General features: G+C 58.5%; 1 protein-coding gene across 1 annotated transcript; it reads right to left on the bottom strand.

The window, feature by feature from the left end:
• Positions 1-382: 382 nt before the first annotated feature.
• On the bottom strand, positions 383-11,444 carry MAG (myelin associated glycoprotein). Its single transcript, XM_042968985.1, has 9 exons — positions 11,396-11,444; positions 10,864-11,232; positions 9,089-9,385; positions 8,725-8,982; positions 7,340-7,600; positions 2,880-3,167; positions 2,446-2,542; positions 1,797-1,896; positions 383-865 (listed from the first exon to the last, which is right to left on the bottom strand). The coding sequence occupies exons 1-9, from the start codon at positions 11,439-11,441 to the stop codon at positions 701-703; spliced, it is 1,881 nt and encodes a 626-aa protein (XP_042824919.1). The 5' UTR covers positions 11,442-11,444; the 3' UTR covers positions 383-700.
• Positions 11,445-11,937: the final 493 nt, after the last annotated feature.

The raw sequence follows: 11,937 nt of genomic DNA on the forward strand, positions 1-11,937 counted from the left end.
GGCCTGGGCTCAGGGCTAGAATTCCTGGGCCCACGTCGCCACACGGGGCCTTGCAGAGGGCGAGGAGGGCGACGCTGGCTCCCCTAGGATGGATCAGAAATCATCAGGATCGGGGCGCCCGGGTGGCTCAGTCGGTTAAGTGTCCAAATCTCGGGTTCTGTTCAGGGCACCATATCGCAGTTCTGTGAGTTCGAGCCCCGTGTGGGGCTCTGTGCTGACAGTGCAGTGCCTGCTTGGGATTCTCTCTCCCCCCCCCACCCCTCCCCCACTCACAATGTCTCTGTCTCTCAAAATAAATAAACTTTAAAAAGAAATTTTAAAAAGAGTCATCAGTATCTAGATAGGTATTTGGATTCAGGGCATTTATTTCATGTCCCTCTGTACAGGCCCTGGGGCCGGGTGTGGGGGCAGGAGACCAGGCAGGGGGCAGCAATAAATAACACGGACAGACAGACGGAGCTCCCCTCTGGACAGATGAGGTTAAAGGAGGTTAGAGAGGAGCCACAGTGCGGGGTGGGTGCTGGCAGGGTGGGGGCAGCTGGGAAGGAGGGGAGGCCGGGCCCCCAGGACCTCACCATCACCTGCCCCATCCCTTTCCTGCCCCAGCCCTCACCGCTCTGGGGAGCAAGGGAGCCCATAGCCAGTAGGGGCCGGTGAGGGTCCCGAGGGAGGGGTGGCCACGCGGGCTGCCCCCACCCCCTCACTTGACACGGATTTCAGCATACTCGGCCAGCTCCTCCGTCAGGGTGTAGCTGTCCTTGGTGGGCCGTTTTCCCAGGTCCGAGTGAGAATAGCTCAGGTCCAGCTCTGGGGGTTCCCCCCGAAGGCCCAGCAGCCTCCTCTCAGATCCCAGTCGCCTCTCGCTCTAGGAACAGAACCAGCCCGTTAGGAGGCCCTCGTTCCACCTTTTCCAGAGGCTGCGGTTACTTGTGCCTGCACGGCCCCAGAGTTGAGTCCCAAAGCCCCACGTGAACCTCCTTTCTCGTCCCACCCTGGGGCCTTTGCCCCCACGGGTGCCCCGACGCACAACCACCTCTTCCTTGCTGAGCCCGAAAGTCACCTACAAATTCAATGTCTCCGGGAAGCCCTCTTCAACATAGGGATTTGAGGGGCATGCAAGTCAACCCATAGCATCTTCCCAGATTAAAGCCACCCTGCTCGGGATCCCACCTTTCCAAATATTTGCAAATGCCTGGCTCAGTGCGTCCTTCCCCTATGTTTGGGTCTGGTGAGGCTCCCCTCCGCAGTCTGCGAGATCCTGCAGGTGTGACTTCGGCTTCCCTGTCATGTGCCCCATCCCCGCCCCCACCCGTTGGACACAGACAAGGGGCAGCGGCCACAGACAGAAGGGAGCAGCAACAAGACAGAATAGACAAGGCCAGGAGTGCCGGGCAGGGCCGGACTTGACCAGGAGCCGTCCTGGATGCCTGACGAGAACGCACACACAAGCACGCCAACCCCACGGCCCGACAAGGGCCCAGAGGCGGGCACACTGAGGCCCCCGGAACCTACCTCCTGGGGCGCTCATTCCAGGGTAGAGACCTCTCTGGACTATTGGAGAAGGAAATGCAGTCACAGACCCTGGTGGGGAGGATGGGGGCTGCCCTCGGCGGAGCCCCTCGGCCCCCTTCACGGCCTCAGCCCGAGCGCCCTGCCCAGCCCAGGTGCAGCCAGCCCTCCCTGCCCCTTCTGAGGGGCCAGCCTCCCTGCTGCCCCTTGGCCCCCCAGGCTCTCCCAGACCCTCCGTGTCCCTGGCACCCAGGTACTCCAGCTAAGCTGGAGCCACAGGCCCTCACCTCGTACTTCTCCGGCGCCCCAGAGATGCGGAAGTCACTGCTGAACAGGACCGGGGGGTTGTCCCCCGCCGAGAAGCTGGGGCTCTCTGTCACGTTCTTTCTGCAGGGCAGGACATGTCAGCCCCAGGGGGAGTCCCAGGCCTCCCTCTCCCTTCCATTTCTGCACCCCATCCACCTTAGGAGTTTCACTCAAGGAACCCCAGAGTTGTTTCCAGCCTTCTCTCTATGGGGCCGGGAGTGTTTTTGTTGCCAGAAATGAGGTGTGGGATCACCAGGGCCCTGGAACCACCTGGGGCCGACCCCATGGTTGCGAGCCAGGGGTAGCTGGCATTCCCCCATCACGCTGCGGCCTGCTCAGGAGGAGGGCTCCTAGAGGGCAGGAGGCCCATAGCAGAGAACGCAGGGGACAGGGATGCATCAGGGGAAAGTGCCCTCCCAGGCACCGGCGCGCCCTGAATGGCGGTGGCTCGTGTTGGCGGGAGCCTCTCTCCTTCGGAACATTCTCAGAGCAGAACTGCCCTCCCACACACAGACAGGGAGGCCTCCCTCGCCCCCCGCCCCCCCCCCCCCGCAGCCTCTAACTGACCTCCCCGCCTCCCTAGCCCGGGAAGACTCCCCACGCCCAGATGAGCCCCGGCAGGCCACTCACTTTCTCCGCGTCTGGGTGACGTAGCAGACGATGGCAATTAGGATGGCAAAGGCGACCACGGCTCCCACGGGGCCGATCTTGGCCCACATCAGGCGGTCTGAGGACAGAAGACCCAGGCCCCCTCAGGGTTGCTGGTGGTAGTGAGGACACCCGGGTTCTTAGGAGCCAGGCTGGGGCAGAGGTGACAGCGAAAACATTTACACAGCTGGGGTGTCCTCGCCCTGACTGGCCTGGAGGGCTTAGCTGCCGGAGGGCCCAGGAGAGGACCCAGGAGAGCACAGGCAGACTCAGGACAGCCCCTCCGTATCACGCGGGAAGGGCACCCTTACCACCCGATCAAGCCGCGTGCTCGGTCGGCCTTGGGGAGGGCAGTGTGGATCCAAGAGGAGCCCCCTCCACCCCCGTGGCTCCCGGCCCCGGCCCGCACCACTCACGGGCTCCCTGGAAGGGCAGCTCCAGGCTCTTGGTGCCGTAGAGGTTGCGGGAGGTGCAGATGACCCGGGGCGGGGCCTGGGCCTGTCCCCGCAGCGTGAGGATGCTGGTGAGCAGGAGGCCGCTGCGCTCTGAGTACACGAACTCTCGCTCGGTCTCGTTCACGGTCACGTTGCGTGAGGGCAGCTCGAAGGCCACGGACGGCTCGGGGTTGGATTTCACCACGCACAGGCACTGCACTGTGTCCCGGGCCGCTGCACAGTGGGACTCCAGCAGGATCACAGGGGCGACTGCGGGGGCAAGAAAGACCAGGACTCAGGGGACCAGAGGCCCCCCAGAGGCTGAGGGCCAAGGATAGCGGCGGCCACGTCAGAGATGAGCTGTACTTCCCCCTTTGCAGAATCTCTTGCACCCTCTCTTCGTTCACCTTGCAAAACACAAATGAGATCGTGATGACCCCCCACCCCCACCCCATGTCACTTACAGTGACATCCAAATTCATTTCCGGGTCTTGCAAGGCCCCCGCAGGACCCAGCCGCACTAATCTTCTCTCGCCATGGCTCCTTCCCAGTCGCACCGGCCTCCTCGCTGTTTTTTAAAGTTCATGGAGCTTTTTCCCACCTCAGGGTCTTTGCGTTTCCCCCTCAGCCTGGAACACTTCCCTGACATCGGCTGAACTCAGTCCCCTGCTCTGCTCAGATGACGCCTCTCTCTCCTACCACTCACGGAAACCGCACCTCGCTTCCCTGACTATGCATTGCCGGCGAGTTTGGGTCTGCTCCCTGGCACTTACCCCTACCCATGTTAGATGATCAATTTGGCTGGTCTCTTACTTCCATCAGGACAGGCTCTCGCTCGGCCTCCACTCTGTCCCCACACTTAGACCACGCCTTTCACGCAACCCAGCTCTGTGAACACTGGTAGGAACTATAGAAATCCCCACGCTCCCTTTTCTGGCCGTCCTGCAGGTGCCCCTGCTGATCGCTAGAACGCCCTTGCATCCTGACCGTCCCTCCCTTGGGGGCCCCCCACTGCCACTGGCACCGGCCCCCATCCTCCCCCCAAGATCACTGTGTTGAGCCTCCCTTTGCTGCCATTTGTATTACAAAAATGGGACTGGTCCAGTTTTTTTGTTGTTGTTTCTTTCATTTTCCAAGATATGATATTATAATAGGATCTCAAATGTTGCTTTTTTAAAATTTAAATCCAAGTTAGTTAACTTGAATGTTGCTTTTTACTTTATTTTTTTATGTTTATTTATTTTTGAGAGACAGAGAGAGAGAGAGGCTGGAGGAGGAGTAGAGAGAGGGAGACAGAGGATCTGAAGCAGGCTCTGCATTGACAGCCCAGAGCCCGACACGGGGCTTGAACTCACAAACCGTGAGACCATGACCTGAGCCAAAGTCGGATGCTTAACTGACTGAGCCACCCAGGCGCCCCTGAATGTTGCCAAGTTCTTTTTCCCTCCTGAAGAATCCAGCACTAGAGTCCGCTCACTCTAGACTGAGCTCTTGTTCTCAGTCCCGACCAAAACCCACTTACGTGGGCAAAAGACTCTCAGGCCATCAATTCCCCCACTTATTTTCAATTTCCAGAAAAAAAAAAAAAGCAAGTCACAGTGATGGACCAGGTGTCACGTGACCGGATTCAAACTAGAGATGATTCCAGCTGGAACCTCAATGCGTCCATGCATCTAAATCTAGTAAATTATACGTATAGCCCAAATTTTGCCCAGGCAGACAGGCACTGTGCTTGCCGTAGTGTTAACGAGTTAATACACCACAGGGTACATTAACAATGACAAACCTGAACTATTACATTTTTAAAAAAAAACTTTTCATGCACGACTGCGCCGCTGTGCTCGACGACAGCCTCCCGCCACTCTGCCCGTACGTGCTCAGTGTCTCCGCAGCTTTGCGGGCAGCCCGGGACGCCTAGGAAACCCTGACTGACCTTACGCAGACCCCAAGTTCCACAAAGAGCGGGGAGTTCTGGAAGCCCAGCTGGAAGCCCAGCTCTGCCCCGATCAGGCCGTTCAGCCTCCCTGGGTCTCCAGGATGGAGTTTTCATCTGTGCAAACAGGAGTATTGGTCCTTACTCGAAAGGAGCTACGTGAACTCTGAAGGCGGGCTCACAAGCGCGATGCTCCCGAGGATTTAGGATGAGATCAACAGAACCATCCCGGCAGAGGGAGCGTTCGAGCAAAACCTCGGCGGCAGGAAAGGCCGGGCGGGCATCCAGGAGCCCATAGGACATGTCAGGCGAGGCACTGTGCGGGGCTCACTAATCTCCACAGTCTTCACAACCTTCTCTGGGCTCAGCTACTACCCTCATACCCAGTTTTCAGCGGAGGGGCGCAGCAAAGGTGGAGTCCCTTGGCCGGGACCATGCAGCAAGGTGGGGACAGAGCTGGGATGCCGACCAGCTCACACTTCAGTCTCCTTCTGTTAAACCGGGGTGAGGAACAGTCTCTCACCATCACGTTGTTGTGAGACCAAAATAGGTCAATGTGTGCCGACGGCTCAGACTGGTCCCCGCCCACAAACACTCAGGGGAGGCGAGCACCACCTGCGTGTCCCACGCCGAGCTGGCCCTGGGATCAGCAGGCCAGCGGGAAACCCCAGGAAACCCCGCACTAGGAGCACCCGCCGTTGTCAGTGAGCACGAAACCCCTGGTGCTACAGGACAAAGCCTTCGGGAACAGAAAGGGGCCTCGGGGAAGCCTAAAGGGCTCAGCAGGGGTGGTGGGGGCGGGGGGGGGGTGCACAGCTCCTTCTCAACTCCAGCAGATTGAAGGCCTTCCACTCCCAATGTGTTCGTTATCAGAACGAGCCAGATTAAGCAAGTCCTTGGGTCCCAAGGGCTCTGGGGATGCGAAGCCGCCACGGGTGCAGAAGCAGACGAGAGTCCAGAAGGATCCTGGCTCTAAACAACCTTCCTAGCTGCATGGTCTTGGGGGATTCTGACCTTGGTGTTCTCCTCCCTCACATACGTGCTTCACAGGTGGCCACAAAGGCTCAGCAAAGTAACACCGCGGAAGTTAGAACCCTGCCCAGAGCAGACCGTTCATGACCGCTGGCCACTCTTACTGCACAGGGGTCTGGGACTACAAACGTATGTGAGATGGGGTGGTGTGCACGTTCCGCGGCTTCCATCAGATTCTCAGGGGGCTCTCCGCCTCTAAAACCTAAGATCCGCTGGCTTGGGGTGTGACAGGGAAAGGGGGCGTAGCAGCAGGAGGAAGCCGGGCCCAGGAGGGCAAGCATGGAGAAAGCAGAGGACCCCACAACGCGCGATCACCTCGGACGCTGCGGGCAGAGAATGTGCGCAGAGGTGAAAGGCCAGCAGAGCCTGTGTGGCCACCCCTCTGCCACAGAAGGTGGCCCTCCAGAAATAATCTGTATCTGGCACGTACTGATTATCGCCACATACACGGTATTGAGTATGGATTGTGCTCAGTGCCTTCCGGCAAACCTGTGTGGTGGGGACCACGGTAGGGGGAGTCACGGAGGCCAGGGGCGGAGAAGTCTGGAGACTAGTGCCAGAGGGCCAGGCCGGAGCTAAAAACGAAGCAGATGGAAATATGGAGATGACACTCCAGAGGTAGTTGCGGCAGGAGAGGGAGCGGAAACGTTGACTTGGGAGCCGCGGCCCTGAGTGGCGGCCCCGTGCCAGGGTGGGGGTAGGGCTGTTGGTGGTGATGTCGGGAGAGGTGCTGCTTGCCAGTGGAATGAGTTTCATTTCGAAGACAGTTAGCTTTCTATGTGCATCCACCCCACCTCTCTGGCTACACTGTATCTGATAATAAAGCTTGGTGCCCTCTTGGTCCCCTCCCCCACATCCCACAGAGCCACACTGCCCTCTGCACAGCACAACTGTCTGATCAATGTATTCTGATGTAATAACAGAGGATGAAGTCAACTACGGCAGTACGGAAAAGTGGAGTCAGTGTGCCTGGATTTGAACCGTTTTCTGGCTGTGTGACTTTGGGGAAGTGGCATAACCTCTCTGGGCTTCAGTTTGCTTCTCCGGAAACGGGAGACAGGACTAGAGCCTCCCTCACGGGAATGTCATGCGGATGAAACGAGCGGATCCCTGTACAGAGCTTCCGGCAACGCCTGGTACCCAGCAATGCAACACAGGGGTCAGAGGTCGTGATTACTGTTGAACGCAAAAGGCCACACGATCCAGAAATCTCTTTGGTGACAAGCACGCCCCAGGATGTGAGAACTCAGTACTCTCAGGGGGGACTTTTAATTTCTTGCTGTGGATTCGGCTTCCCTCCCTTCCCCATTCTGACCTGCTGGTGCAAAGCTGACCCCGGGTTGGGATGCACGGATGCTTTCCGGTCATCCAGGTACCCCCACCGGACCATCCACCAAAGCAGGGAAGGTGAAGGAGATCAAGCCCAGCCGGAAGTCAAGATCAAGTCAGCAGGGGAAGGGGGGGGGCGGGTACTCACACTCCACGGACAGGTTGAAGGTGGTGGCCCTCTGGCCGTACTGGTTCTCAGCCACACACCAGTACTCTCCGTCATCCTCAGGCGTGACGGCAGGTAGTTCCAGCTGCAGCTCGCTCTCGTAGATGACCGTGGCCAGAATCTGCTTCTCCTTGAAGATGGTGAGAATAGGATCCGGGTTGCTCTGTGTGGAGCACAAGATGGAGACCGTCTCCCCCTCCACGGCCACCATTGTCCCGTTCACCATCGGCTTCCGGGGTGCATCTGGGGGGCAGGACAGGGGGCCGATGGTCAGAAGCCAAGGGTGCCTCTTCTGCCAGCCAACTCCCAGCCCCAACGTGACCCCATCCACCCTGACCTGAGCGCACCAGCTCAGGGTGGCTCGGGTGACCCCTGTCCTGGTTTATCCTGTTTACATCAACACGGGCTCTGCAGCCAGAGTACTTGTGTTTGAACCCCAGCTCTGCCCCTTCCCAGCTGTGAGTGGACCCATCTCCTAACGTCTCCAGGCCTCTGGAAAAGGAGCTTAATCAGAGTCCCAACCTCACAGGAGCCACTGGGAACCCAAGTGGCAGGCACTCCTGTAACCTGAACAAGGGAAAATGAAGATTTCCAACCACGTGAGTAGACCCTATGTAAGTAAATAAACATATAGGAGGCAAGATGGGGATAACTGCTTTGGAGAAAAATTAATGTAATGGGAAATCAGGGAGTTACAGTTTTAACTGGGATGGTGAGGGAGGGCCTCCCTGGGTCTAGAAGAGGTGGGTCAGAGCCAGCCGTGGGGATGCCTGGGGGCAGAGTATTTGTGTAAAGCACTCAGAGTAAATCTTGGCTGTAGCTGTCATTATTATTATCCACAGCCCTGGGCATTTTGCCTCAATAAATATTTGTGAATGAGTGAATGAATGAATGACCTCTCCTTGGTTCCTAACAAAGAACCTCATCTGACCAGCCCCTCCCCATGGACTCCATAATACACACGGTGTAGGCAAGGGGCTGGGTGAGGTCCGGGGTCCCCTCATCCCTCCCACTAGAACTGCAATGGGGCTCATCTTGAAATGCAGATTTCCAGGGCCAAGATCTACTCTTAGAGCAGCCAAGGCTGTGGGCAGGAAGCTGAGTTTAACAGGCTTCCCCCGGGGGGCGGGGCTCCATCTGTCCCCCACCTTGTCCCAGGGATGAGAGTGGTCACAGTAGGTGTTCGCCAGATACTTTGGGAAGCAGGCGGAACGCCTCGACCTGACGCCCTCCTCTCCATCTCCACCTCCACCTTGTATATGGCCTGGAGGGTCCGGGCCCGGCCCAACTCCAGCGGCCCTGCGTGAGTCCGGTTTCCCCTAACCTCTCTGCCCCGGGGCCGGTGCTGGCGCGTGCAGGAGACTCACACATGACGCTGAGCCCCACGGTGCGGTTCTCCTGGCCATAGGCGTTCTCTGCCAGGCAGGCGTAGACGCCGTCCTCCGCGGGGGTCACCTCTTCCAGATCCAGGAACAGGCTCTCGGTCACGGCCTCCCGGAGCACCGTGCCGTCCCGCATCCAGGTCAGCAGCGGCAGCGGGTTGCTGTCAGCCCCACAGAGCAGGCTGACATGCGAGCCCTCGATGGCCTCCACCGAGGCATTCATCTCCACGATCACCGGGGGGTCTGAGGCCGAGGACACAGTGTGGGGTCAGGGGGCTGGGGCCGCAGACCCCGCTCCCGGCCCTGACCACCGCGCACGCCCCCCCCCCCGCTCCGCCCCCAGGCTCACACTTGACGTCCAGGCTGGCGTAGCCCTCGAACTGCAGAGTGGTGTTGGGGAAGGAGGCCTGGCAGCCCAGCCGGTGGCCGTTGGCCTCCCTAGTGGGCACGAAGTGTAGCAGCGACACCTGCACCCACGTGCCCTCGTCCTCGCGCAGCCGACCCAGCACGGTGGGCTCCCCCAGCCCTTCGTGGCCCAGCCAGCTCAGCTCCGGGCGCAGCTCTGGGCAGTTGTCAGGCACCATGCAGCTGACCTCGACTTCCGTGCCTGCCACCACCTCCGGGGGGACCACGATGTTGGGGGTGTCTAGACGAGACAGGGGTGGTGGGGGCCGGGGGAGGAGGGAGGGCTGAGGAAGCAGCATCGGGCCACGGGCCACCTCTACCTTGTCCTACTTCATTCTCGGTACCTGGTTGCCTCCCCATCCTTGCAGACAATTCCCTACGACCCTCTCTCCTCCCGGTTACCTGTCACCCAGAGGTCCTCCACAATGAACCACGGGTGTGCAATAATGAAAATAATGCCCTGAGTCCATGACACCAGCTTGACTTGCCAGTCCTCCCAGCCATGCTAGTTAAGTGGGTAATATTAGTTTGCTCATTTTTGAGATGAGGAATTCTACTGAGACCACAGCTAGTGTGGAGTAAAACTGAACTTCAAACCCTGTCACTCTGGCTTCATAATCTGTGCTCTGGCTATGACATTATATCCCCTAAGAAACTTCTCTCTGGGTGGCTCAGTCTGTTAAGCATCTGACTTCAGCTCAGGTCATGATCTCACAGTTCGTGGGTTCCAGCCCTGCGTCGGGCTCTGTGTTGACAACTCAGAGCCTGGAGCCTGCTTGGGATTCTGTCTCCCTCTCTCTGACCCTCTCCCACTCACACTCGGTCTGTCTCTCAAAAATAAATAATAAACATAAAAAAAAAAAAAAAAACCTTCTCTCCTTTCCCGTGTTTTCTTTGGTTTATTTTCCGTGTGTGCATCTGTGTGTGTTGTATGTCCTGCAGGTGTGTCCGTGTCTGGCTGTGCCAGTGGGGTCTCTTTCTGCATCACGGCTGTGATCTGGCTCATTTAGCTCCGTGCTGATGGGAAATCCGAATCTAAGGGCTCCATGCTACAGGGCCTCTCAGACATTAGGCAGCGTGCCCTACTCTGATTGCCAAATCTGGCCCAGAACTGCATTTTATTTGGCCTAAATTTAGGATTAAAAAAAAAAAATCTGAATCAGCAGCCAATGTTTAGGAATTGGGAGATTACATGGAAAAAACACAGTTCTGGTTTCTCTTAAAAATTCAGATCGTCTGGGAGCGGTATCTGTGCCTTCTCCCGGATCACCAGCTACCCAGAGCAGGGTCCCCTGTGCCAGGCGCTGCTCTGAGCACTCGTAACTCTTCACTGGTTGAGCTCTAAGTGCTGTTCCCATCCCCGTCTTACAGAAGAGGAGAGCACAGCCCAGAGAAGTTAAGTAATTTGCCCCCAGTCACCCAGCTGACACAGGGATCCATCCAGAGGCCTCACCCCGAACCCCTGGGCCCCGCTGCTTTTCTCCGAGTTGTTTCTAGAAGAGGAAGAGCGCTCATATTCCTCTGAGGGCAATAAAACTATCCGGGGCCTTAGTCTGCGCCGTCCTCCTGGTCCGTGTGGGCGTTGGGGTTTGCACCCCTCCCCCCAGCCAGACCGAGAAGTCCCTGGACCTGCCAGCCCAGACCTCCCTGGAGAGGTCCCGGGGAAGACTTTGTGCACCGCCCCAGCCCGCAGCACCCGCGCACCCTCTGGGGACTCACTGATGATGTCCAGAACACTGTGCTCAGAGAAGGTGTACTGGTTGTAGCCCCCGAGGTCCCCGCGGAAATAGTACTTGCCGCCCAGCTCCGGGCTGAGGCTGCTGAGCAGCAGGGTGCAGTTGCGCATGCCCAGGTCCCCCAGGAGGCGGCTGCGGCCCTGGAAGCTCTCGTGCACGACTTGGGTTCGAGACTTGAAGACCACGGGGGGGTAGTTTTTCGGGTAGGGGCTGTTGAAGTACCAGACGCCATGCACGACCGCCGGCCGCAGCTCGTCGGGGAAGTCGAAGCGGCAGGGGATGGAGACGCACGTGCCCTCGAAGGCGGAGATGGACGAGGGCATCCAGGCACCCCAGTGACCCCCTCGGGAGGCTGCAGGCAAGCGGGACCACTGAGGCGGAGGGACACGTCCTCCCTGACCCCCGCCCCCGCCCCCACTCCCGTCGCCTTCCACCGCCCTGAGGGCTCCAGGGGCCCGCAGAGACAACCCCAGCCTGCTCAGGGCCCCAGGACCCCCAGCACCCCTACCTCGTACCTGAGATCATAATCCAAAACAGAGGCAGTGTCGTGAGGAATATCATTTTGTACAGCAAGCGAGCAACAGCTGGAAAGGGGAGGTGGTGGTGAGGGCTGCGTCTATTAAGGCTTCAGGAAGGGGGCCTGTTCAGATGTTAGCTGCTGCTGGTATTATTATGATCTGTAGTTGCAAACATTTCTATGGCATGGACCGCGTACGAGGCTTCAGCGCTTTACTCCGTGATATTAATTCATGTGATCTCTTTGAGGTAGGTGCAATTATAACCCACACTTTATAGCTGAGGTCCAGAGAGGTTAAGTAACTTGCCCAAGGCCACACAGCCCGCAAGTGGCAGAGTTAGGATTCAAGCCCTGTCTGCCTAGCTCTGGGTCTGCAGACTTCACCACCGAACCGCCCTGATAATTAGCCTCCTTGTCCTCGTGCCCCTGGGCACCTGGAGAAAGTAAGGACAGAGCCAGGGCTGGGCCAGCAGCAGGAAGCGGGGGAAGCCAGGGGGAAAGAGAAGTTGGAACCCCGCCCCTCACCTCCGTCTCCCTGAG

Source organism: Panthera tigris, chromosome E2 (assembly GCF_018350195.1).
Source record: "Panthera tigris isolate Pti1 chromosome E2, P.tigris_Pti1_mat1.1, whole genome shotgun sequence".
Taxonomy (NCBI): Eukaryota; Metazoa; Chordata; class Mammalia; order Carnivora; family Felidae; genus Panthera; species Panthera tigris.

Coding starts and splice junctions, on each gene's coding strand:
- MAG (XM_042968985.1), bottom strand. CDS start 11,441: ATGATATTCCTCACGACACTGCCTCTGTTTTGGATTATGATCTCAG. Junction 11,233..11,395: donor GTTTTGGATTATGATCTCAG/GTACGAGGTAGG, acceptor GCTTGCCTGCAG/CCTCCCGAGGGGGTCACTGG. Junction 1,897..2,445: donor GTCACCCAGACGCGGAGAAA/GTGAGTGGCCTG, acceptor CCTGCCCTGCAG/AAAGAACGTGACAGAGAGCC.